Source organism: Coccinella septempunctata, chromosome 5 (assembly GCF_907165205.1).
Source record: "Coccinella septempunctata chromosome 5, icCocSept1.1, whole genome shotgun sequence".
NCBI classification, from domain to species: Eukaryota; Metazoa; Arthropoda; class Insecta; order Coleoptera; family Coccinellidae; genus Coccinella; species Coccinella septempunctata.
The window spans coordinates 747,375-774,754 of record NC_058193.1 but is presented as its reverse complement, the minus strand read 5'-3'; the positions used below and the strand labels follow the sequence as shown (position 1 = coordinate 774,754).

At 38.6% G+C, this 27,380-nt stretch overlaps 2 protein-coding genes across 4 annotated transcripts; one reads left to right on the top strand and one right to left on the bottom strand.

Annotated features, from left to right (window-relative positions):
* The first annotated feature begins 1,845 nt into the window (after positions 1–1,845).
* Positions 1,846–24,681, top strand: LOC123313776. Of its 3 annotated transcripts, XM_044898784.1 has the most exons (4): positions 1,846–2,239; positions 2,311–2,433; positions 24,108–24,275; positions 24,540–24,681. In XM_044898784.1, exons 1-4 carry the CDS (start codon positions 2,230–2,232, stop codon positions 24,635–24,637), a joined length of 399 nt encoding a protein of 132 aa, XP_044754719.1. In that variant the 5' UTR covers positions 1,846–2,229; the 3' UTR covers positions 24,638–24,681. The 3 variants fall into 3 exon arrangements, 1 of the variants encoding a protein (XP_044754719.1); XR_006537770.1 differs by lacking the exon at positions 24,540–24,681 and having other exon boundaries at positions 1,846–2,243; positions 24,108–24,237; XR_006537771.1 differs by lacking the exons at positions 24,108–24,275; positions 24,540–24,681 and adding an exon at positions 3,069–3,321 and having other exon boundaries at positions 1,846–2,243.
* Positions 24,603–26,819, bottom strand: LOC123313775. Its single transcript, XM_044898783.1, has 6 exons — positions 26,708–26,819; positions 25,989–26,648; positions 25,776–25,883; positions 25,582–25,704; positions 25,091–25,201; positions 24,603–24,735 (listed from the first exon to the last, which is right to left on the bottom strand). The coding sequence occupies exons 2-5, from the start codon at positions 26,443–26,445 to the stop codon at positions 25,110–25,112; spliced, it is 780 nt and encodes a 259-aa protein (XP_044754718.1). The 5' UTR covers positions 26,446–26,648; positions 26,708–26,819; the 3' UTR covers positions 24,603–24,735; positions 25,091–25,109.
* Between the last annotated feature and the right edge of the window lie 561 nt (positions 26,820–27,380).

The window sequence follows — 27,380 nt, the reverse complement described above, 5'->3', positions numbered from 1 at the left end:
GCATCTCTAATTCATTTCCAATTTCCAGGTTCCTATAGGTTGATTAGAGACTCAGATTCATTAACACTTCCTCCTGCGGCAAATGATATTCATTTTATTCTATTTTTAGAAATGATTTTTATTTCAATCGCATGCTTGATTCAGTTTTAATGCCCCAGAAAATCGAATAATACTTATATTCTGATTGTAATCTTGTGGAACTCAATACTACACCCAGGTGACCAGTAACATATCTGTTATGTTTTCTAGGGAGATCGAATTGGGAACTTTGTTATGTGTTAATTTTCTGTAACCATTACGTGTCTGATACGATATTTAGGATGTACCTGTGCTGTATTTAAATTATATCCACATTTTGTAAATTTCATGTACCCGCTCCATGATATCCACGTAACATATTTGTAACATTGCTCTTTATTTACCATGTATCATTTTGAGATCATCGACAGAGCATGACACCATAAGCGTTTTAACTACCGTCGAGGGCGCTGTAAAGCGTAAACAAATATGGAGGATTGTGAGAAATGCTATTGATACTGCTGTCGTTCGATATTTATTTATTATCATTTAGACGTTTTGTCAGTTGAATAGTGGATTACTGAAAGTGAAGTGCAGATATTAAACGTTTGATAAGTTATTTGTGTGTCATAGTGATTTTCCAGTGAAATGGTGAATAACTGAAAAGAAAGTGGTATGGATATCGAACTGTAGGTCAATAAATCTCTTCTCGTATTTTCATAGCAGTCCTATAAAACATAATAGGCTATGGTTTTATTATATCCAGCATATAAAAATTTTATTTGAATAAATAATGTCCTGTTTGATGTAAATTTCGATATAGGTTATTTTCTCACGTGTTGCATGTACCTCATATGTAGAAATAAATGAATAAATCATATACGTATATTGAAAATTTTCTTCAGAAAGATATGAAATATGCATATAGTATTCTTATCATTTTCATAACGCATAACATGGACACAATTCTTCTAAAAACTTTTTAACCTAAGCCAAAAGATTAATGAACTGTTGATTATTCTTTTTATGGAATGCAGGAAAGTGCAAAGACCAGAAAGACATGTCCTAATCTTTCTTGGAGAACAATAATCATGAACCCAGCAGTTTGCATGATGTAATGTATCATTTCTATTAACGCGTGCACTAATTTTGTAATCTGAAATTTATGAAAATATATTGTTTTTGAACATTAGTTCATTCGTTAACATACCTCACCGAACTGATGTGAGATGCTTTTGAATTTTATTTTCAAAAATGATTGATCAACACACACTCTTTAAAAAATCAATATTCGAGTTCATTATTATTGCAACAGTTTATATTAATTTCGATAATTTTTCATCTTTTTGTTGAAAACGTTTTTAATAACAAGTGAAACATAATAAACATAACACATGAAGGTAATATATATAGATCTCCCATGAAACAAATATTTGCATGGTCCATGTTTGAACTATTTATGCTCCTTTCAGAAAGGAGATGTGTTCCTTGTTTGAGGCGGACATAGGAGCATAGCTGCTACATAAGCGTTCTGTATTTGTACTCTTAGTGTGATATATCTGTTATAAAACAAGGAGCGCGGGATACATTTCTGCTTCATAACTGTTATGAGATATGGTCACCTGGGCAGCTACCTCTTCGTGGTGAGTTCTGAATTATTTGCGATAAAACATTATGAAACTGATCGCAAATAAACTAAATGCTGTATTGTTTTCCTCCCTACAGTTCTTAATTTCAAAGTGAATTGAAAGCAAATTGGAATTTAATCGAAAACTGTTGAAGTTGCCTATCAAATCAGTGCACTCTCTCTATCTGGCCGTGCTTCGTGACTCTCCGATGGTAACAACGGCAACGTCTAACATTACGGCCTCGAACTTCTAGTAGGCTATGTGATTATGTATTTTTATAGATACTAATAACAATGAAGAAATACGCAATCATTGTAGACGAGAAAAATGAAAAAAGAGTGGTTCCAAGTAAATGGATGATGAATAATAATTCAACTCTACTGTGGCCACCTTACAAAAATACGGAGAAAATTCGAAGAGCTATTTTACAACTGGAAGATCCCTCAGACGGATTGGGAAGACTATCAAGTTGATTTTATAAAAAGCAAAGGTTACTATTGCAAAACTAACTAATACATGCTCCTTAATTTTAACATCGCAGTGGGGTTTGAAGTAATTTTTACTTTCCCTACGAACAAATTAAATGGAATTCCGGAGGTGACTGTCATTCTAGTTATTTCAATCTCGATTCTTATTGAAATTTCATATGTTAAATTTGTTGTAGATGATTATGTTGAAGCTGTGGCTGAAATCATAGCTAACTTAGATGAACTAAGTGGGAGTAGCGATGCTGAAAAAATGAAGAAATCCAGGAAAAGGAGAAAGAAAATTTCTCATCAAGGTCTTGGTAAGATTTCAGTAAAAAAATTATCGGATAATTGAATCAACCACTAATCATACTGCCCAATTCAAGATTTGTCAGAATGATTAGCGTCCTTCATCTCATCAATGAAAACGACAAAAAAGTGGCAGGAAATAGGACAAAGTAATAGATGGTAACGTTTATTCACATTCGTGGCGACGTTTCGCAAAGGTGTCCCTCCGCTTCTTCAGGCCTACAATTCATTAAAAGGGATACAGTTCACTGAAAATTATATACTAACTCACCAAAAACATGTATCAACTCAAACAAAAGTTAAATATTACGTCAGGATGAAGAGGATCAAGGAAACCATGAATATAACAAAACACTCGGAAACAGAAAAACGGCCGGCCAGCAATCTTAAAGAACTCTACAATAGAATAACTCAAACTACCAGGTACAATATTTACTGATCAATCCAGATTGATGTATACCATATAAATATTCCTTTCAATAAATTGTAGGCCTGAAGGAGCGGAGGGACACCTTTGCGAAACGTCGCCACGAATGTGAATAAACGTTACCATCTATTTCTTTGTCCTATTTTCTGCCACTTTTTTGTCGTTTTTATTTGTATGCAATGTGTATTCTTCCAAGTGATTACAATGGAGCTGTTGCAGACGCTGAAATGAAGGCTGATTCAGACGTACTGATTGGTGAGGGTGATGTTGACAGAATGAAAATTCCCATGTCAAAGGGAAAACAAGTTTTTTCGAGAATAGAAATAGCATTTCGATAGATTTTAACAGCAGTGAAACTGATGAAACATTAAAAAATATAGATGAAAACACCCCTAAATCATTGCCTTCATCTCTTTCATTGTGTATGTCAACTCAACAAGTTCAAAATGGGTCCACAGTTGCAGATAATCAGATAAATCGGTACGACTCACTCGACCGAAATCTCTTTGAATCGAAAGATCAGTGCCCAGAAAATGATTTGCCCCGAAGGATCACTCCCCAGAAAATACCGCCCACTACCTCCTGATTGGCCGACTGACCGAAGGTCAATTGTCTGTCATCTTTGTCTAACCATTTATGAAGTTTGAAAGAAGTTAGGCACAGTTTTTTGATATGATTGTACAAGTTGGAACAAATATGGGGATTTAATTTTAAATTTTGTACAGCTGACAGCTGACCATAGATAACCTAACTTGTTTGTTTATATTTACATAACCGATACAGTCGGAGTCGGAAACTTTCTGATTTTTATTCGACTTATTAAACTAATTGAATGGGACCATTGATATTGATACTTTGAAAGCAATCTGATGATTAAATGCATTAAGAGTTCTTCTTTTGGGTACATCAAACTCTCCATTTTCCAAAAATAAAAGTAGGTATCGAATGAAATGGTACAGAACAAATACCATTCTATTCAGTATATATATTTTTTTAGGTAATATTAGATGATCGAAATACTCAAAATCTGGAGCACTCTCAAATAACAAAACTAACTAACAATACATTTTATTGACGAGTAGAATAAGTATCTGTTTTGAAGTGGTCAGTGAGAGTCGGCAATCTCAAGTTCCCGATACTTATCACATTCGCTCCCTCAAGAAAAGGCAGAATTTTCTTGAATTGAATAAATTATATGTATATATAAAGGGTGGTCCATCTAGTGTTTGGAATTTGAACTACCGATTATTTGACTTTATAAAAGTCAACTATTCTTTTTGACGTGACTAATATTTAGTTGAAAGTTTGAAGTTTACGAAATGGGACGCTATTCGCTTGAAGAAAGTTGGGAAATATTAAAAACTTATTTCCAAAGTGGTGAGTCTTCTACTCAAACTGTGAGAAATTTAAGAAAAAAATTCGACAAAAAAAATGTTCCAAAAACCCAATTTGTGGATCAATTTGTGAAGCGTGTTCGTGAAACCGGAATGTTGGTGGATAAACCAACACGTGTACGTACACGTCCGGTCCGTTCAACCGAAAATATTGCTGCTGTGGCTGAAAGTGTGCGTGAACAACCATCAACATCAGTTCGCCATCGTTCTCAACAATTGGACATTTCACGCACTTCTTTGATGCGAATTTTGCGTAAAGATCTTGCCATGAAGCCGTATAAAGTTCAATTGGTGCAACAGCTAAAGCCAATTGACCATCCGAGTCGTCTACGGTTCGCAAATTGGGCGGAAAATTGTTTGGCGGAGGATAACGAATTTTATCAAAAAATCATCTTTTCGGACGAAGCTCATTTCCACCTCGGTGGTTATGTTAATAAGCAAAATTGTCGCATCTGGGGCACAGAAAACCCGCACGTCGTCATAGAGAAGCCAATGCACCCACAACGAGTGACTGTTTGGTGCGGACTTTGGTCTGTCGGCATCATCGGTCCATTTTTCTTTGAAAATGAAGCAGAAATCGCCGTAACCGTCAATGCCGAGCGCTACCGCGCAATGTTGAACGATTGGTTCTTTCAAGATATTGAAGCTGACGGCTTGGACGATGTTTGGTTTCCACAGAACGGTGCAACGAGCCATACAGCACACGCCACAATCGATGTTTTACGCCGCATTTTCGGAAATCGAATAATCAGCAGAAATGCTGATGTGAATTGGCCACCAAGAAGCTGCGATCTGACGCCATTGGATTATTATCTTTGGGGAGCGGTGAAAGATAAGTGTTACGCCAACAATCCAGAAACAATTCAAGACCTCAAGACCGAAATTCAAGCTGCTATTGGTGAAATAGGGCCCCAAACAATCGAAAATGTATTAAAAAATTGGGTGATACGAATAGGCTACTGCCAAGTCAGCCGTGGTGGTCATTTGGCCGAAATTATTTTTCATAAATAAATGTCATGAACCAACCTTTTAAATAAATGTTCAACCATTGAAAAATATTGAGCAGTTTTTTTTTTATAGCAAAATTAAATTCCAATTTTTAAATGGGCCACCCTTTATATATAATAATATTATATATATATATATATATATATATATATATATATATATATATATATATATATATATATATATATATATATATATATATATAATATTATTATATATAAAGGGTGGCCCATTTAAAAATTGGAATTTAATTTTGCTATAAAAAAAAAACTGCTCAATATTTTTCAATGGTTGAACATTTATTTAAAAGGTTGGTTCATGACATTTATTTATGAAAAATAATTTCGGCCAAATGACCACCACGGCTGACTTGGCAGTAGCCTATTCGTATCACCCAATTTTTTAATACATTTTCGATTGTTTGGGGCCCTATTTCACCAATAGCAGCTTGAATTTCGGTCTTGAGGTCTTGAATTGTTTCTGGATTGTTGGCGTAACACTTATCTTTCACCGCACATATATATATATATATATATATATATATATATATATATATATATATATATATATATATATATATATATATATATATATATATATATATATATATATATATATATATATATATATATATATATATATATATATATATATATATATATATATATATATATATATATATATATATATATATATATATATATATATATATATATATATATATATATATATATATATATATTTATCCAGCATACTATGTTGCGTCCATACATTGTCTTTGGGCCATACAATATTGCGTCCTGAATAATACTGCGTCCGTATACCGGACGCAGCATTGTTTTTCAAAGTTTTCTGTGGTATTTCGAGGGATTCAACGACAGGGGTGGTCGCAAATCGTGAAGGACGTCGAGAGCTATCTTTGGAACAATTATAGATTTCATTCATCTTTTGATAAGAGAGTTATTCCATGTTGAAAAACATATCTCCAGACGCAGTAAAGTGCGTCTCATGAAACCTAAAGTATATTTTTAGTTCACGCAAATTCCGCTTCGAGGGCGCTTCAAATGATGAAAACTGATATACAGTCAATATACATCTTTCACACGACGCATAATGTTGCGTCCGAAATCTGGCAACTGTGTATACAAGTAAACCAAGTTGTATTTGCACAACTGAAATGAATTAGCTTCCTAGGCTCCAAGGTCATCAGGAAAGTCTGTTAGGTGAAGAATTGGATTCTGTCTCTAGAGCAATAGCAGGTCCGATTGAAGTGCCCTTATGGTGTTTTTTTTAACTGATATTGTCATTATTATTTTTTCGAATGAAAAAAAATTATAACTCACGTGAATTTTATTCCACTTCAATTAGAAATCAAACGATAACACTTCCCAGAGAATTATCGGATTTATAAATTGACATGAAAGGTATCGCTTTATCCGCTTATGTCATCTCATTTCACTTGTGAATTAAAATTTTTTTATTCCACTGGATGAATAAACGTCAACTTCCCTTATTGCTAGAAACAAGTGTATTTGCCTCTCCATTTCCTTTAGTTCCCGAGGGACCAGGAATCTAGCTATAGAGTCACTACGGTCATACAGAGCAGTTTTTGTTGATCGGTCGTCCTGTAGGCCATCTGGCCTTTGTGAATTGGTGTATTCTCCAGATTCTATGTTCTTATGTTGTTATCTACTACTTTCTTCATCGTCTTCAATAGAAACGATGTTGAATTAATTGTTCTTGAAGATTGTGGGTCCCCATTTTGGTGTGAAGGGAACTTTTGTCCTTCTCCATTTTCTGTGTATATGACTCATTCTAAGCAGCTTCTGGTTATCTTCAGAAGATGAAGACGAATCTTTTCTAGGATTTTTCTTTACACTTCTGGTGATCTATATAGATTGAAGGTGTTCATTGCCCACTCCAAACATCGTCTTTTAAATATGCCAATCTTCCTTCTTCTTGGTCTATATTGCTGTATCGATTCTAGTTATGGGTTTACTACCTGTGAAGGTTGTTTTGGAAAAACTGAAAGATCGTTCCTGTTCTCCTTCGGTGAATTATCTGTCTGGCTTATTGAGCGATATTGTGGGGTTGATAACTTCTGAGTGCTGTGGGATTAGAAGTGACTTCACCACAAAAATTAAAAAGTTCTACAAATTATGTAAACTTTTGTATATATGTAGTGAACCTGTAATATATTAATTAATAAGGACTGTTTGTCAAAGTGTATATCACAGAGATGCGAGATCTGATTGAATTTGAAACAAATCATATTGTACACAGATGACTGAAACAATATATTCGTTCTGGGCGTAGTAAGGTTGAACAAGCGTACGGGTCTAGAACTTGGGCGTCCTACATGAAATCCTACTCTAGCGAGTAGATGTGCCATTCAAGGGTCCAGGAAGGAACCTCAAACAAACAAAGCCCTTCCTGACATCAAGCTTAACTGCACCGAATTTATTCAACAAAACAGCATGATCTTACTCGAAAAAACTTCTCTGAACAGCCTCCATTAGTCCGAGAGCTGGCAACGAAATTCGTCAAAAGTTTTGTACTGGCGTATAATTTAATATGATATGTACATAAGTCAGCACCCACTCTCAAGGTCAGGTAGTGGAACATCTAGCGGCGACGCGCTTTGATGTAGGTATATGAAATTACAACACACTCTACAAGTATTTTATAATGATTGAAAATTGTCACTAGTTAATAGAACAGAAAACTTGAAAAAGTGGTCAGATCTCATTTTAGTGAAACGCGGTGTGTCAGTACACAACATAAGTTGCTGCCTTGACGATGTTGTTTCAGAAGAATTGTATTAACTGAAACTGCATTTACTGCCCAAATATCATATATTATTTGTGAATAAAATATTCAGACCAGAAATCAATAGAAGAGAGGCAGTCAGTAGTCACCCCAAAGTACGGATATTGTAATTTTATATAAATCAAAGAGCGTCGCCGTCAGATGTTCCACTACCTGACCTTTAAGCGTAGGTGCTGTTTCATATACACCATCAAAACTAACTCATATTTAATTATGATCCATTACAAATCTTTTGCCAATTTTCGTCGCCAGCTCTTGGAATATATGCCATTGTGATGTGTATGGCAATCGTGTATTGGGTTCCAAGCAATGCATCCAAACTCCAGTTTGCTCGTCACAAATGTATTGAACAGCAAAATCATGGTTTCCGGATCAGAAAATATCTGCTATTACGCACGATGAATTCATATATTCTTGGCTCGTACCAAGTAAATGATTAACATGAGGAACAAATGTAAAACTTTGATCAAAACAACGCCAAGATCTTTTATCTCCGTTTTTTTTGCTCAGGACGCTGCCATCAAGACTATAACTATACAATAAATAGTTCTTTTTCCTGGTGTACGTGGTGACATTGCACTCAAAAATGCTCAATGGTAGTTGATTTCTGCCACACCAAATCAAGAATTAGTCCACAAAGCACGCTGCAGGAAACGCAGTCTTCAATAGAGCCTAGATCACCAAAGATTTCAAAATCGTCGGCATGAGTCCATGCACGAATAGGATTAATTAGATGCATCCTCACTCGTTCAAACTTCCGGGAGGGGATAACTGGAGTGGAAGGCCTACAAAATTCCCTAATCGACTTTTTGTTCCAGATCGTAGTGCGAGAGGTTTGGCCAATTAGTTTTGAACTGTTGTAAGTTTTGCTTCAGATGAATCTTAATGGTAGATCAGTTCCTCCCTTGTTATTTTATATTCGATTATCCTTTGGTCAGAGATTGATGGTTAGGTCAACATTTCCCAAGATTTAACACTTCTTCTGGAAGCTGCGTTGAACATTGTCACGTCCAGAACCCCTTTTCTTGCCCTAGTGACAGAACCAGGTGTTGTCCCCACGTTCTTGAGATAGTCCTTCATTCTGCCAGAGTTCTGCAGGCCAGAATAATCTCCAATTCAGTTACGTTATTAGTTCTCAGATCTAAAAATTCTTCAATCAGAATTACCATTCAAACTTTGTGCCCTGGGTATGAAGCCCCCTGTTCGAACATTGATCCTTTGTATATTTCACTTTTCTGTTCTTCGTTCACTACCACATTATTTTTAGCAGCGAAGGGAATACGACACAAGAAATTCGTTGAGCTCTTTTTCTGGCAGAACTTTATCGAGCCCTTGCGTGTATATACACGCTTCTTCAACAACTTGGCATATGCCAAGTTGTTGAAAAAGCTTAATTGCAATATATGCGAGCTTTATCATTCTCAAAAACTGCTTTGGTATTTGGAGGTACAAATGAGAGCTTTGGATATTTGTCTATGCCATAAACTTTTCTCAGATGGAAGTAAGGAATTCGCATTGTGTCTCTCTATATACCCTGATAAAGTATGAATTCTGCAAGCGGACAAGATGTGCATAAGAGTTTTCGTCGATCACGGCTAGCCCTGCAAGATGTTGAGGTGACCACTTGCATTATATTCTTCTTATACTACCTAATATGCTAGTATCTAGTATCACTCCATCTTGATGAACAAATCCTCCCGTTTCCGACATCAGCTCAGCCGACTCCAGAAAAGCAGAAGATGATTTTTACAGCAAATCATGGTCTTTCAATCTCTTGAAATATATAAAGTATATGCTTACTCATATGATATTCGAATGCAATCTTCAGTTTTGCTTGTCTAATCAGGCTTTCTAATATCTTTTGTTCTGCTGGCGTGATAGATTTTCCTACTAGCTTAAGATCGATTCATATGTCGGATATTAGCTCCTCCAAAGCACTCCAGCTCTTTGACTTTGATTTTATGATGAGCTACTATTCCCTTGAGTGGGTCTTGACCTCTCAATAATCTTATTCCATTTTCAACTTTTGTGTATAATTTTGGTATTGCAAACTTTGAAACCCCTGTCTTCCTGCATTCGAGGAAAGTATATCCTTTGTATTGAAGAGTTACAGTTACAGTTTGTTCAGCGCATCTGTCGAATCCCCCAGACCTGCTACCGCGAGTACCGCGACCAAAGCTGTCTATTGTGGCACACAAACAAGATCAAAGAGCTAAACTTCTACCTCCAGTGCCATCTTCCAAAGGGAAGAGGTGATAACAGAGGAGGAGTAGTTCATGAGATCCCCTTGAACCAGCCTGAGCGAACCTTGTCTGCCGCTGGGCAGTCACTGAGGATATGCTCAATGGTTTCGTCCTTCTATAAGCAAAGAGAGTCCTTGTATATCGAAGAGCTAGGATGCAGGCTACGATTCATATTCAAACTCTTTTATCGAACTCGAGAATTTCATTCGCCGTCCATTTAACTACCCTGAGAGAGTAGTTGACTCTCCAGGCTGCCAAATTGTTCATAGGATAAACGTAGGATAAACTAACAACTCTGCAGTTAATGCATTCCTAATTTAAGTTATCTCCAGAGCACCACTCTCTCACATTCATTTGTTATTAAAAAAAAAACGAAAATGAAATATATAACGTTTTTAAAATTATAACATAATCATCAAAGCTCTTCTTGACAAAAAGACACTTAAAGAGTGTTTGAAACATTCTGAAATATGATTCCCCAAGTGAGCAGTCCACAAACTAAGGATGAGAGCCATCATAAATATAGAGGTGGAGCCAATGTTATAATACGATCACGTCATCGAGTTCGAATAATCCTACTGTACCAGATTCTAAAACATATGTGGCAACTACGCTGGACGCAACAACATGCTAATGGTGAAAGATTGAATAAAATTCGGACGCAGCATTGTGCTACATATGAAAACAAAATATACGCTGGACGCACTAATGGTAGGACCATGAAAGGACGCAATAATGTGCGTATATCAACTTCTTTATTAATAAAGATATCTGAGATCTGAAACCACCAAACTACGTAATTTTTTGCGTAGATTAATATACTTCGATCAGATTCCACCTAGGTAGCGTATTTCTGGGAGACGCAATAAGGTTGCTTTTTGAAAGGACGCAATAAAGTATGCCAGATGTAAATATATATATATACACACACTGGTTTAATTCCCGAACAATTATAGACAATGATTAAGGGGTGTGGGAAATGATTGGTGTTATATTTGTACTCTCTTCTTTATTTCATATGTCTACGTTTCGATCCACATTGGGACCTTCTTCAGGACAACTAAAAAACATGAATATAAATCAGCACATAAATGAAGGACAAACAATAAGATGACCTACCGAAATACAGAGGTGTTCAAGTTGTTTCCAGAGTTACAGCAATCATAATAATAATACACAGTTAACACAGGGTAGACTGTCAGGAGGTGCATATATCCAAATGAATATGATAAATCCTATATAGCCTGCAGCAATGAAATTATAATCGACACAAAGAGGCACATTCGGAAGTTTCTAAACTATAGAGCATCTAAGAGAGGTTAAACGAAGCGGAGCATAGAACCAGGTGGAAACCCGTGAGCATAAAACCATGAAATGGCCCCAAGGAATTGTCATATTTTTTTTTTTTTTTATTTATTACATTAATTATTTATAAGATGTTGTTATTGTGTTATTTCTAATTCAATTTATTATATTTATTTATTTATTTTGTTTTATTCATTAAATGTCCCATCATTATCACCATCACATTTCCTGTCTGTTCACTCATTCACCCTTATCCAGTCGTCTTCCCCACACCTCGGTATCACTATTCCAGTCTTTTTCTTCCATCAGTCAATTGTTCTCCCCTTTATTTGTCCTCGTGATTCACTCTCACTAAAACACGGTTCGGTAAACAGGTCCCTCTCACCGACCACATTACCCGGTTCTTAATCACATATCAGGTTCGAAATTGACTAAGTATAACTTTTGCCAACCTTTCACTCTCACTGAAGGATGGAAAAAGTGGGTGGAAATTCAAACGTCCGCGGTCAGAAGAGGGGAAGAACATAAAACGTGCGCAAACTACTAATGTGATCACTAACCACATCAATCCCAGGAAAAGCACAAACAATATATACCAGAGAGAGTTTTTTCACTGTAGGAATTACCTCAGGGAACATCAGGAATTACTGGTTTTAAGAGCGGACAAAGGCAGTGTAACAGTATTGATGGACAAGGCCCAGTACATGGAATTGGTGGACACCTTATTGCAGGACACACAACAGTACAAACATTTACACAGAGATCCCACCACAAAGATACAGAATCTAGGCAACTCACTGATTAAGAGTCTGGCCAATAAAGGCCACATAACCCAAGTACAAGGTAAGCAGATGTACAATTACAATTCGATCCCAGCGAGATTTTACGGCTTACCCAAAGTACACAAGGCCACCCTAACCCTGAGGCCTATTATGTCCTGCATCAACACCCCAACAGCAAACTTATCTATATTTGTGACCAATATTCTGTCTTCCTACCTATCGACCACGAGGAGCAGATACCACGTAGAAGATTCCTTTTCCTTCGCAGGCTACATCAGTGAGATTCAGCTCCCGGACAACTATGTGTTGATCAGTCTCGACGTCGTCTCACTCTTCAGCAACATAACATTAGAGCTTACATTGTCAGCTATCGGAGAGAAGTGGGAAGCCATAGCCTGCCATACCACCATACCAAGGGAGGACTTCATGGCCATTGTCAGGTTTCTTTTTGAATCCAATTACTTCATATTCAATGGCAACTTTTACCTTCAGATTTTGGGCTCCCCAATGGGCTCCAGCTCCAGCTCACCCATTGCAGAGATTGTGATGGAGTTTGTACTCGATAATGCACTCATAGGAGTCCTTTTTTACATCCCACTGATAAAAAGATACGTGGATGACATCATCTGTTCGGTGCCTGAAGACGAAGTAACTTACCTCCTAAACAAGTTCAACTCCCAACACAACCGCATACAATTTACTCTAGAGGAGGAAACCAACAGAAGTGTCCCTTTTTTGGACACAAGGGTCATTAGGGCATCTGATAACAAGCTGATCCTCGACTGGTACCAGAAACCTTCCGCTTCAGGAAGATATTTACACTATCTTTCCAATCATACACATTCGCAGAAAGTAAACATGGTGTTGGGGTTAAAAAATCGCATCTTGAGAATTTCCCACCACTCCTTAAGGCAGAAGAACCTCAGACTCTTACATCAGTTGATGATGGAGAATGGATACCCCAGAAATCTATTGAATAGGCTAATCTACGGTTCCAGTTCCAGTCCACCTGAACGACAACGAAATGGAGACACGAGCGCATCCGCCACAACAGACGTCAACCTTATCTATTCGTCCATTCCGTTGATCAAGGGTCTAACCAATGCATTGATCAGTCTCCTAAGAACCTCAAACGTGAGACTGATACCCCGATCGGAATTTAAGATTGATAAACTTTTTAGTCGCACAAAAGAAAGAATCAACACCATGAACAAGAGTGGCGTAGTATATTTAGTCCCTTGCTCTGTATGTGAGGAGGTTTACATAGGCCAGACATCACAACAATTAAAGAAAAGATTGACACAGCATAAGAGCGACATAAAAAACCCCAAAAAGATTTGTGCATTGGCCGACCATACCAGGAACAGGGATCATCTCATGGACTATGACTCTGTCCAGGTCCTTGACTCTGAGCGGAATGGAAGCAAACGATGTTTCCTAGAAATGTACCACATCATACGACAGGTCAATTCTATGAATTATAGAAGAGACATCAATAACATCAGTAGTATCTACACATATCTGATCCGTTTCGACCAACTCAGTGAGAGAGAGATGGCGAGGCCACTAAGTGGAGCTGAAATGGGTACAGTGGATGGTGGATGAGCCGCGGACGTTTGAATTTCCACCCACTTTTTCCATCCTTCAGTGAGAGTGAAAGGTTGGCAAAAGTTATACTTAGTCAATTTCGAACCTGATATGTGATTAAGAACCGGGTAATGTGGTCGGTGAGAGGGACCTGTTTACCGAACCGTGTTTTAGTGAGAGTGAATCACGAGGACAAATAAAGGGGAGAACAATTGACTGATGGAAGAAAAAGACTGGAATAGTGATACCGAGGTGTGGGGAAGACGACTGGATAAGGGTGAATGAGTGAACAGACAGGAAATGTGATGGTGATAATGATGGGACATTTAATGAATAAAACAAAATAAATAAATAAATATAATAAATTGAATTAGAAATAACACAATAACAACATCTTATAAATAATTAATGTAATAAATAAAAAAAAAAAAAAATATGACAATTCCTTGGGGCCATTTCATGGTTTTATGCTCACGGGTTTCCACCTGGTTCTATGCTCCGCTTCGTTTAACCTCTCTTAGATGCTCTATAGTTTAGAAACTTCCGAATGTGCCTCTTTGTGTCGATTATAATTTCATTGCTGCAGGCTATATAGGATTTATCATATTCATTTGGATATATGCACCTCCTGACAGTCTACCCTGTGTTAACTGTGTATTATTATTATGATTGCTGTAACTCTGGAAACAACTTGAACACCTCTGTATTTCGGTAGGTCATCTTATTGTTTGTCCTTCATTTATGTGCTGATTTATATTCATGTTTTTTAGTTGTCCTGAAGAAGGTCCCAATGTGGATCGAAACGTAGACATATGAAATAAAGAAGAGAGTACAAATATAACACCAATCATTTCCCACACCCCTTAATCATTGTCTATATATATATATATATATATATATAATATATTATATGATCATTGCTTGATACGCTCAGCGGACACAGTAAAATACTTGGGCGTTGTGTTGGACAGACACCTCACATGGAAACAACACATCGATAAAATAGTCCGAAAATTGAGAACTCTGATAGTGAAATTTAAAAATCTCAAAAAGTTCTGTGATGCTAAATTGTTAAGAACACTATACTTGGTATTGGTGCAGCCTCATTTAACGTATGGTTTACTGGGCTGGGGAGGAATTGTCAAAACTTATATACACAAGCTCGAAATAACACAGAAATGGATTCTGAAAGTAATTTTCAATAAGCATTATCGTTTTCCATCTGACGAGCTCTTCAGAATTGCCAATGTGATGGATATGAGACAGTTGTTTTTTCTGGCGCTTGCGGTTCACCAGAGGAAGAACATAACGTCTGCAAGTTTCAATGAGCATAGACATGACACCAGAAATAGGGGTAAGTTCATTCTGTTGCCGACCACACGTGGGACAAAGGGGCAGAGATCGCATCTGTTCCTTGCACCTCGAGTTTATAATAGTATCCCTCAAGTCTTGAAGATGCCCGATATAATGGCTACTTTTAAGAGGAAAATAAAAGGTTGGATCCTGAGTCAGTCGAGACACTTCATAGCCATAGACATCAAGAACACCTATTACTTGATAAACCACTAGTCCTGGAGTCTTCAGTTATTTCGTATTACATCTTTAGTCTGCCCTCTGCTGGAAAATTGCGGAAATGACATCATTACCTATGAACTTTGACTTTGGTTTCCATTCTCACACAAGGTTTAATCCTACGGGATCGCACCTTCGAGAATATTGCTTTCTGTTTATTTCGTATGTTACGGTTAGTTTTCTTGAATGTTTTTCATTGTAAAAATAGTAAATTTCAGTTTGTATTTTGTTCATTTATGAAATAAACATATTTTTTTTTCCCTTCGTGTGAGGGGAAAACCCTTTATGGGCGCCCAGAGGATCCGCACTCTAGGTAGTGTGAGACTCCGAGATCTTGTTTGGCTACTCACTAAAAACCCCTCACACATTCCACGGAGAAGTTCTTCGTCCGGCCCTTGCAGCGTCCCTTAACAAAAGAGATGAGCTGCAAGTGGCATCTAGAGTTCATGGGATCTGATGATATGCAGTGACCCAAGCAACACCGCCTTCTGCATTCTGTGCGCTAGTATCTCGGCCCAAGATCTGCAGGCCGGAATAATCTTCAATTCTTCCACGTAGTTGGCTCTCATTCCTCCGAGACATCCTATGATTAGTACAACCATCCTGACTTTATGACCTGGGTACATAGTTCCAAGCTCGAAAACAAGATCTTTGTATTTTTGCCTCTTCTGCTCTTCCTTCATCACCATGTTGTTTTCTACAGGGGATGAGAATTCCACGACGAACAATTCCTTCAGCTCTTTGTCCAAAAGAAGTATGTCTGGCTTTATTGCATTGATCTGCCGTGTTGTTGAGATAGGATAGTTCCAGTATATTCGAGCTTTCTCGTTCTGGACCACCGCTTCAATCTCCAGAGGCACATATGGTAGCGCCGGTTCTTTGTCTATCTCATATGCCGTCCTCAGATGGAAGTAGAGAACTCGGAGTGCCGCGTTGTGTCTCTCTATATACCCCGATGGAGCATGGACTCTGCAGGCGGAAAGAATGTGCAAAATCGTTTCTTGTTGACTATGGCACGCTCTGCACGTTGTTGGGGTGTCCATTTTCATGATGTTCTTTTTATACCATCTGGTATTTATTACTCCATCCTGACACGCCATCACAAATCCCTCCGTCTCTGACTTAAGGCTAGCCGACTTTAGAAAGGCGAAAGACAATTCTTCCGACAGATCTTGGTCTTTTAAACTCCTGAAAAATATGGAGTGCAGGCTCTTACTCATATGATGTTCGAGTAATGTAATCGACTGAGACTTCCGGATCAGTCTTGCTAGCCTTCTTCGGTCCGCTTGAGTGATCGGTGCTCCAGCACGCTTAGGATCGATCGACACGCCGGTTATACCGAGCTTCTCCAAGGCTCTCTGTCCAGCTCGGAATAGGAAGGCTCCGTGGTTCGCGAGTTCATGCTGAGCTGCAAACTTCAGAAGCGGATCTTCACTTCTTAGGACCCTTACTGCTGTTTCCAATGTTTGTTGATAGTGTTGATATTCCAAACATTGCAATCCTCTACCCCCCTGGCTTCGGGGAAGGTATATCCTCTGAATCGAGCTATTTGGGTGAAGGGTACGATTCATGTTCATCGTTTTTCTTGTTGACCTATCAAGATCGAGGAGTTCGTTCACCGTCCAGTTTACCACCCCGAAAGAGTAGGTAAGTATCGGGATGGCTAGCATATTTGTAGCTGATACTTTGTTCTTTCCTGGCAGCTGTGATTTCCAGATGTCTCTCAGCTTCTTCTTGTAGCTGGCTGATAAGGCATCCTTTATCTGTGTTGTCTCCAGTACTCCCCTCTGTTTCATCCCGAGAAACTTATAAGTTTCTCCGTCTTCCAGACGTCGAAAAGTCATTCCATCTTCCAGTTGGATATCTTCTCCTGGATCATCAACCTTTCCCCTGCGGACATGAAAAACAGCACACTTGTCCAAACCAAATGACATTCCCATTGCAGAGGTGTAGTCGGAAACGATATTCAATAGTTGCTGTAGTGCGGTCCTGGAGGGAGCGTAGAGTTTCAAGTCGTCCACGTACATAAGATGGGAGATCAGGTGGTTCCTTCTGCCTGGTGGACCGGCCTTGTATCCTATTTTGGTTGCCCTCAGCTCAATTGATAGTGGCATGAGTGTTATGCAGAATAATAACGGGCTTAGCGAATCTCCCTGGAACACTCCTCTTCTGTACCTCACCCATCCCGTATAAACGGTTCGTCCCTCTGCTTGGATGGCAAACTTCGTTTTCCACAACGCAATGATGCTTTCTATCGCATGGATGATGTTAGGGTGGACTTTCAGCATTTTTAATAGTCGTATGATCAGGTCGTGCGGCGAGGTGTCAAATGCTTTCGCGTAGTCTAACCATGATGTATGTAGGTCGCGCTTGTAATGTCTGGCGTCTAGGCATACGCTCTTGTCGATCAGCAAGTTGTCCTTGCATCCTTGCACTCCTTTCTTTGCTCTCCTCTGTTCGTAGATACTGTCCCAATAAACATTATGACTTAAGCCTTGCGGCTTTCACACTCCTCTCCAGAGGAAAATTCACTTATCCCAGATATCTCAGATATCAAAAGGATTAAGCTCTGTTGGAGCCCTTTCCAGGTTTTCGGGCTCGTGGTGGTGGTCGGGTCCAGGTCGCTCCTCGCCTCCCTGCTGTAGCTTGGATTCCTGCTCCACCCGCACTTCCTGTCGGAGCAGACGGTGTTCCTCTGCATTCCCCATGTACAGGGTGGGCAAAATTCGTTGTCTACTGAAGGGATCTCGAGAACTATAGCAGCTAGAAGAAAACGAACGACACATTCTCGAGCTCTTTTTTCTTGACTAATCCAAAACTGAAAACAGATTCAGCCTAACGTTCATAGATTTTGAGTTATGAAAGAAAATTGAGAAATTGTCATTTTCAATGAAGCTGAATAACTCTTTTATTTGAACTCGTATTCGAAATCCGTTGTTACATTCTACAGGCACTTTTTTATGAGGAATTCGAATATGATATTGTCAAATTTTTTGATCCAGTCATTTTCGAGATACGACAGGGATTTCTGATTTTTCAAATGTAAACTATAGTTGAAAGTCCTTTCATTCTGCTGCAATTTTTTTGCTGATTTAAAAAATGTATCATATGTCGCTATTCACATGAATATAACATAAGAAAAAAAATTCAATACTTCATCCTGTTTTTCGATTCAATGTTGAATTTTTAGTAGGCTAGCGTAACCATAGCGACCGTTGAAAATGCATTATGGTTTGTGAACTCCACATAATCCTATGTGAACTCAACCTTGTGTGATAGGAATCACAGACTGTCGAATAATTATTTCTTTTATATATCGAGATCGATATCCTTTAAAAGAGAGTAAAAGACTTTCGTCTGATTATTAAAGAAGAATTCAATTATCGTTTTTCAATTCATGAAAGAAACTTAAAGAGTCAGTTATATAAATATAAATAAAATACGAAAGCTGTCTATAATTATGATTTTTACAAAAGTAAGATGATGAAAAGTAGGTACGTCTGTCCACGGTAGTATTCGAATTGTAAACCATCGTAAGGTAAGCATGCCAAACATCGCGAGAACAAATGGCAAATTAATCATCGAAATATTTATTCAGCAATCCGCGATTTCAATCATGGAGGCTCAGGTTCACAAAATATAATGCATATTCAACGGTTGCTATGGTTACGCCAGCCTACTAAAAATTCAACAGTGAATCGAAAAGCAGGAAAAAGTATTGAATTTTTTTTCTTATGTTATGTTAGTGTGAATAGCAACATATGATACATTTTTGAAATCAGCAAAAAAATTGCAGCAGAATGAGAGAACTTTCAACTATAGTTTACATTTGAAAAATCGGAAATCCCTGTCGTATCTCGAAAATGACTGGATGAAAAAATTTAATGATATCATATTCGAGTTCTTCATAAAAAATTGCCTGTAGAATGTAACAACGGATTTCGAATACGAGTTCAAATAAACGAGTTATTCAGCTTCATTGAAAATGACAATTTCTCAATTTTCTTTCATAACTCAAAATCTATTAACGTTAGGCTGGATCTGTTTTCAGTTTTGGATTAGTCAAGAAAAAAGAGCTAGAGAATGTGTCGTCCGTTTTCTTCTAGTTGCTATAGTTCTCGAGATCCCCTCAGTAGACAACGAATTTTGCCCACCCTGTACTTGCGTACAGTTCTCGCCGTTCCGAGCAGTACCGCCTTCTGCATGACTCTATAGATATTATCGTCCAACTGAAGTTTCCTCAAGTTCTCTAGTAGTTTCTTCGGTATCAGGCCTGTAGATGAAATGACAATAGGGATGGTCTTGATATCTTTCAGCTTCCACTGTCTTCTGGTCTGTTCCTCGAGATCTCTGTATTTTGAAATTTTTTCAGTGTGCCTATCTAGAAGATTGGTATTATTTGGAATTGCCACGTCGATGAATAGTGCTCTGTCCTCATCCTTATTGAGCAATATGAGGTCTGGTCTATTGTGGGTTATTTTTCGGTCTGTGAGAACCGTGCGATCCCAGTAGAGCTTGTGATGTTCGTTTTCCAGCACAGCATCCGGATGGTAATTGTAATAAGGAACCTTTTTCGAAGTTAGAAGTTAGTGTTTTAGTGCCAATTCTTGGTGAAGAATCTTGGCAACAGCATCATGTCTATTTTTGTACTCCGTGCCCGCGAACTTCTGACATCCCCCGGTGATGTGCTGGATAGTTTCATGTGTCGCACAGCCATAACGACAGCTATCGTCCGCCACTGAGGCATCCTTGGCGATGTACTTCATGTAATTTCTTGTTGGAATCACCTGATCCTGGATGGCGAGCATGAAGCCCTCTGTCTCAGGAAACAACCTTCCGGAAGTCAACCAGTAGTTCGACGCAGATATGTCGACGTAATCATGGTTGACCTCGTTCTGGTGCCTCCCATGCAAAGGTTTGCCAATCAGTTTTTGCATTTTACTTTCTGCAGAGTGTTCGACGGTTTCCAAGTGATCCTGTTGTAGCTTTAATGGTGTAGAACTATCAGCAACACAAACTACTCGATGGAGTTCTGACGAAGCTGCCTTGCTCAAGAAATATTTTCGAAGTCCTTCAATTTCCTGGGACATACGGTTGGACAAATCAACAATTCCTCTACCCCCAAGATGTCGTGGCAGCTCTGTCCGTTCTATTGAGCTTTTGGGGTGATGTTTATTGTGTTTAGTCAGCATCGTCCTTATTTTTCTCTGTAAAGCTGCTAAATCGGTGGTCGTCCAAGAGATAATACCAAATGAATAGCTCAGCGCCGAGCAAGCATAGGTGTTAATCGCTTTTATCAGATTCTTGCTGTTGAGACCAGTTCTCATTATCCTCCTCAATCTTCGGAGGAACTCCTCCGTTAATTCTTTCTTCATCTGGGTCTGATTGATTTTTCTTGCCTGTTTCATGCCTAGATACTTGTATGTGTCTCCTTCCTTTAATGCTTCAATTTCTGCACCTTCCTTGAGTTTGAACGTACCATCTTCTATTTTCCCTCTCGTTATGTTAAGCAGTCGACATTTTTCTAGTCCAAACTTCATTCTGATGTCTTCCGAGAATCCTTCCACCATTTTCAGCATCAGTTGCATTTGTTTTTTGGTAGATGCGAAGAGTTTCAAGTCGTCCATGTAAAGGAGATGATTCAGTTTCATCATAGTTCTACTGCCGCTCTTGATGGAAAATACGTAGTCCGTAGAATTCAATCTATAAGACAAGGGATTCAGGGCCATGCAGAACCACAGAGGGCTCAGCGAGTCTCCTTGGAAAATTCCGCGTCTTATTGGAATAGGTCCTGTTGTAATGGAGCAATCTGCTGCTTTCATTTGAAGACTAGTACGCCAGGTTGACATGGCGTTTTTCAGGAACTTAACAATATTGGGATCCACCTTGTAAATCTTCAAGATCGTCAAGAGCCATTCGTGAGGTATAGAATCGAATGCTTTTTTGTAGTCGCTTGATTGCAGATAACTGAATCTATTATTAGTTGTTCCTTGCACCCTCGGCTGTCTTTGGTGCATCCTTTCTGTTGCATGGCGATTATGTTATTCCTTTCGCAATGGTTGTGAATTCGGTTTGAAATGCACGATGTGATTAATTTGTACATCGTTGGAAGACATGTGATTGGTCGGTACTTGGATGGGTCTTCTGTATTCCTTTGGTCTTTAGGTAACAAGTATGTTGTGCCATGTGTAAGGAATACTGGCATTCTTTCAGGATTTTCAATGACATCATTTATTGCGGAGGTCAATTTGTCATGCATGATCCAAAGTTTCTTGATCCAGAAGTTCTGTAATCCATCAGGCCCAGGTGCTTTCCAGTTGTGCAGTCCTCTGATAGCTGATTTTACTTCTTCAATTGTGATCATGTCATGCTGCATCGGCTCATATTTTATAGCTTCAGATTTTTCATCTTCAATCCATCCGGTATCTCCATTGAAGTGAGGTTTCGTTGATAATTGTTCGGTCCAGAATTGTTCAATGGCTTCCTTTGGTGGTAACTTTCCATTTTCTCCATCCGACGATGTGAGTGACCGGTAGAAAGATTCTTCCGACTTTTCGAATGAATTATTGTCTCTTTTCGGGCTATAATTGCTTTTATATTTCCTCAGGCGTTCTGCATACAGACTTAATTTTTGCTTCAGAGTGTCGAGGCAATGGTGAGCTGTAGCATTCTCCGTCTCCCGTTCTGTGTGAGTCCTGTTTCGATCCATGATCTCTTTGGCAGCTTTCACAACCTTTCTTCCTCGATTCCCGTTCACGTACTCCGTCAGTCGTCCAATGTCTCTTCTTAGCCTTTCTGTTTTGTGTTGAAGACGTTTCTGCCATTCTGGCGCGTGTAATTTGTGTAATTTTGGACCATCATTGTTCGTTTGGCGAATTTTTGCCCCCATGGTTTTCGCTGTCGTCAGCGCTGCACAGTGAAAAACTAGATGCAGATATTCCAATGAACTTCCGTTCTGTAGGTATTCAGGTAAAACGTCCTTATTCAAGATGTCGATTATAAGTGACAGTTTCTTGGATGTATTGAGCCGTGGAGGTGCTACTCGATGAAGAGGATCTGTTCGTTCCAGTTCGGCAAAGTATCTCCTCATGTCAGAGTCAACTTGTCGGTGGAGCTCTTCCCTATCGTCCTGGTGTTCAGGCTCACTCGCGTTGCAAGATGGGCTTTCAGTATCAGTTTCTTCTGCCTGTTGTTGCCCAAGCATGTGAATTTCATCAGAGGTGTTGGTGTTATTCTCTATTGCAGGCGGACGCTGAAGTTCTCGTTTAATTGCGTCGATTCGGGCCGTTGGTATTAGTTCATTTCTCAGAATTACGCGGTACTGGTCTGCCACCCGTTGTTCAGTGACATTGAGATTTGGGTAGGCGTTGCAGAATTCCTCATGGAGCCTTTTCCTATAGTTGTTCGTGTTCTGCCCTAGTCCCGTGATGGAGTTATATATGCGCACTATAGTTTCATTCATGGACGTTGTCCACTTCATGCGCTTTCTAACTAACCCCGCTTGGGTGAGCACTGGCTGAATATCCTGCGCAGCACCTTCAGCGGTTCGAGTCGGCAATTGAATTGGACTCGTTGGTTGCTGTTGTTGCTTTGGAGCTGTAACTTCTTTTGCAGCAGGAGCCCGCTTCCTCAACATCCTGCCACCGACGTCCCGCATGCTGTCATGTCCAGCGCCGGCTCCAGACATGCCCTGACGATCCCCAGGCAGCGACTTGTTTCCGAGGCTTCTCGTTATCACCATTTTCATGGGTTTGTGCTCCCCTTTCTCGGTTTGGGTGAGGGGTAGAGAAATGAGAGCAGAAAGAGCACCCCTATAAAGGGTGTGAAAGAGAGAGGAAAAAGGAATGGGACTGCGGACAGCAGGCGTGGCTGGCTGCACCGTCTACGTCGTTACGATGGCTGCCCGGCAGGCCAACTACCAGATAGCTGCCAGGCAGGCCAGACATTAGTTTTTATTATTATTATTATTATTATTATGGATTACAAGAGACAATGTATGAAAACGTTATAACATTCTCCTCAAATATGATTTCCCAAAGAAGATAATATATGATATATGAATACTGATGGAAGAATCAATTTTGGCCCGCAAGATGCCTTTTAATATAAAATATTTCAGCTTATTTCGTGAAAAGTTATTATTTGTACAATTCACTACTAGGGAGAAAGGGTTTTTACTCCAGCTTTACTGGAGCTCTTTTATCATACACCAGATTGTGTGGTATCCCGTCACATTAAACTCTACTAAAACTTTATCTCATACTGTTGCTTTACTCATTGTTGGATGTTGAATTGAATAAATTATATGGATTACAAATGGTAGGATTCATAAAAAAAAACGTGAAAATATTTTTATTTCACTCGCAAATACAATCTGAAATGTAAGATTGAATATATAGTATCAGTCAATGCAAATTCTCAATTGTTACACATCTTCGTAGTATTTGCAGTACTGAAAAGACTTCAAACTTTGGTATAAGGCTCTATGCCTTGGAAAGCAGTATTATACATAGCAGGATAACAGTCTTTTTTTTTTAGATTTTAATCTTGGTTATATCAGAATGATAGTGCATATACCTATAGAAGTAGGTGTTGAATTGTTTATGACATTTTATCAATTTCCTATGGACACAAAAAATAAGGAAAAAATGGAACTGGTTGTTCACTTCCGAAAAATGTCTTATCTTTGGAGAGGATGGAACTCTGGTAAGCTGGTTTCAGGTTTAAGCTATCTCAAATCTTCATTGGGGCATTTGAAACTTTTCAATTCACTTCCCAAGAATGTTTTTTCTTGGAGAGCGTAGGATAACTGGAGGTGTTGATCGTTGGTAGGTTTTGAGCATCGGTATCAGGAACGAATTATGTATAGTTCTAGTAGGTTCTGAATTATTGAAGGATCTGTCAGATCTTGGAGAGGATGGAACTCTGGTAAGCTGGTGCATTTGAAACTTTCAATGTCTTATCTTGCAGTGCAAAGGATGAGGAGGATGTGGAATTCATGGTGCAAAAAGCAGCAGAAATTGCTGCACATCACCTCGACATTGGGGACATCGAGAAATATCTCCTAGGTCTCTGGCTGTTGCAAGACAGCCATTGCAATATACAATGTGTCCACATGGAACCACTGCTTGTGTTGCACGCTCTGAATAGTATGCAGCACACCTACCTGTAAGACAAAATCTCCAATTATTATATGTCAAAGTTCATAGAAAAACACACCAAGTCATATCTGAAAGAAATAATAAATAAATAAAAATGTTATCGATAACTGATTAATTTGAAAGTATTGTTTGTGATGTTTTCAACATTTTTGAACAACAGTACTTTACTTGACGGAAACACATGATGAGCACTTCAAATCTGTAACTTAACAAATGAAAGGGACCATCTTATCATAATATTATTTCAAGAAATAATCAGAAAATCCTGATATGCTGAACGATCCACATATTTTTAAAATGTTATATAGTTTTTGGTGAAATTGATCTCAACTCATTTCATAACAAAATTTTATACTTCACCTGCGAAAGGATGAGCTTCTTATTGATCAGGCTGCTCCGAGATTCTTGGCTCCTGGGCCAGAGACTCGGCTTCAGCTTCTTGAACCTGAAGCTCATCTTGGTCACTGTGTTCTGATCAAGAAAAATCATTAGTACTCATTATTTTTGACATCAACAAAGGTTTTCTCACTTTGCAAAACCAAAGTAAAGTATTTATAGATACAACTGGAATATAAATGAATATCTGAATTAACTTTTATAATCCTAATCAGAATATGTTTCATTAATCAAATTCTATAATGATTTTTGATGTTGATATTTTATATTGAAAAATAGTAACGTTGTAGAACTGTAGGTATGTTACATTTCTGCTATTTATATGAGATGCCGATATATTAATGTTTTTAGATAAATAGAAGTCATCATTTACCTACTCCTTAACATAGTTACAATCGAATCAATATTTAGCAAAGTCCACATTTTTATCACAATAAATAGGAATATATAATTACCCAGCATTTCTACCAGTGGCACTAGGGCTGCATCTGCTTCATCTATGGCTGGAATGTTGGGTACCTCCTCCAAGCCCTGGACAGCATTTGGGATCATTCCCTCGGAGTCGGGAATTTCCTCAACTGAAATTAAGCAAGTTCTAGTCTTTTTGAGATGGAGTTTTTTTTTTTTTTGGACCTCGATCTTGACTTACTTGGCAGATTTGGGTCAAACAGCCGATTCATGCCAATCACTGTGTGGCTGGTAACACTCAGGAACTGACGCAAATTGCCGTCCTGCCCAAAACGATGCTGAGCATCATCTGAAAAGTAATTTGAGTTGTATTTAGCATTAATCTAAATTGGTTGAATAATTTTTATCAAGTAGGAAACTGTACTGATCCCATGTTATACTTCAATTTACTTACTGATACGCTGATTGAGCTCCAAATAACGGCGCCTCTCCCGTCTTCTCAGCTGGAGTCCACTAAGCACCCTCAGTAAATCAGAGCACTTGTAATGCTCGAATTTCTGGAGGAATTGCACAAACACCCAGAAATTCGGGTGTGCGCGACCAATTATTTTTAATAATTGTCCATGCAGAGACTCAATGGCGTTGTTAGTTCTATTACTAAAACCGAACACAGAGATGTTTGTGTTCCGCCACTGTCTCTGCATGTACCTTGAAAAACCATCATTATTAATTCTCTCACAAACGAGGTCAATTCCTTCAGAAATTCTTTCTGAGGGCAAGAGTGGGAGGGCCATGACCATTCTGACGGCAACTGCGTCAGCAATATGCATTTGGCGTGCTGAAAAATAATTATAAAAGTGAAAAAAAGCCCATATTGTTTCATACAAATTTGACATTGAATTACCTTTCATGAAAACATTTTTAAGTGAAACCAGCACCCACGCAATGAAATTCCACTGAATACTTCCAAAACTGCTTGTCTCAGGGCCAACTCGTAATCACATAGGACAGAGGAGACAACGGAGGTACCAAATAGTTGCCTAGTGAACTGCAGTACCCCAATGTAGGTCTGCCTGGTCCGGTTGGGCATGAGGCAAAACACCACTGGATATGCCTCCAAGGAAAAAAAATAAGAAATGCCAAACGTAACAATAATGGAGGGATTATACTCACTGTGTGATCCTTCATCCAGTGCACTATGAAGAGCTGATGTGCTCCACCTGCTCTGGGGACGATTTTGAATGTGCCGTCCATGTGCAGGTGTACATTATCCTGATTAGATGCCACGGGAAACGAAGAAGAGGCATCCCTCTCTAAACCCAGCAAAGAATGATCTCTGTTGAGGCTCCAATTCAACAGAGTACTTGCGATAACTAAAACATAATCGAGAATGAAATATGCAGTCCACTTTTTTTTTCTAGAAAGCAGATCAAGTGAATAAAAAAATGTGTGCAGAATATTGACTTACGTTGGATTTTCTAGATATATAGCTGCATCTTCCAACGATGCTGGGATAGGCGGTTGAACCTTTCTTCGTTCCCGTTGCATCATTGCTTTTACTGAGTTAAACCCATTGGGTAGCCTCAGTGCTGCCTCGTTATGCCTCACCTCCTCCTCCATAAATATTTGTAGCAGAGTAAGAGTTTCACTCCTACTCCGGAATGCCAAAATCTGCTTTAATTTAAGATCTTGCAGCATAACAAGATCCGGAACATGGTTATGCTCTACTCTAAAACCGTATATTGTTGTTGAAGTATTAAAATTGTAAGCAATACATTTGAAACCTTCGAAGGTACTTGGATTCAATCAAAATGTAGATGAACATATCAATAGTGAGATTGAATGA

Coding starts and splice junctions, on each gene's coding strand:
- LOC123313776 (XM_044898784.1), top strand. Junction 2,434..24,107: donor AATTTCTCATCAAGGTCTTG/GTAAGATTTCAG, acceptor TTTTTTTTTTAG/ATTTTAATCTTGGTTATATC. Junction 24,276..24,539: donor TTGGAGAGGATGGAACTCTG/GTAAGCTGGTTT, acceptor CTTATCTTGCAG/TGCAAAGGATGAGGAGGATG.
- LOC123313775 (XM_044898783.1), bottom strand. CDS start 26,445: ATGAAAGGTAATTCAATGTCAAATTTGTATGAAACAATATGGGCTTTT. Junction 25,705..25,775: donor GTTTGACCCAAATCTGCCAA/GTAAGTCAAGAT, acceptor GCTTAATTTCAG/TTGAGGAAATTCCCGACTCC. Junction 25,202..25,581: donor GCCACTGGTAGAAATGCTGG/GTAATTATATAT, acceptor TTTCTTGATCAG/AACACAGTGACCAAGATGAG.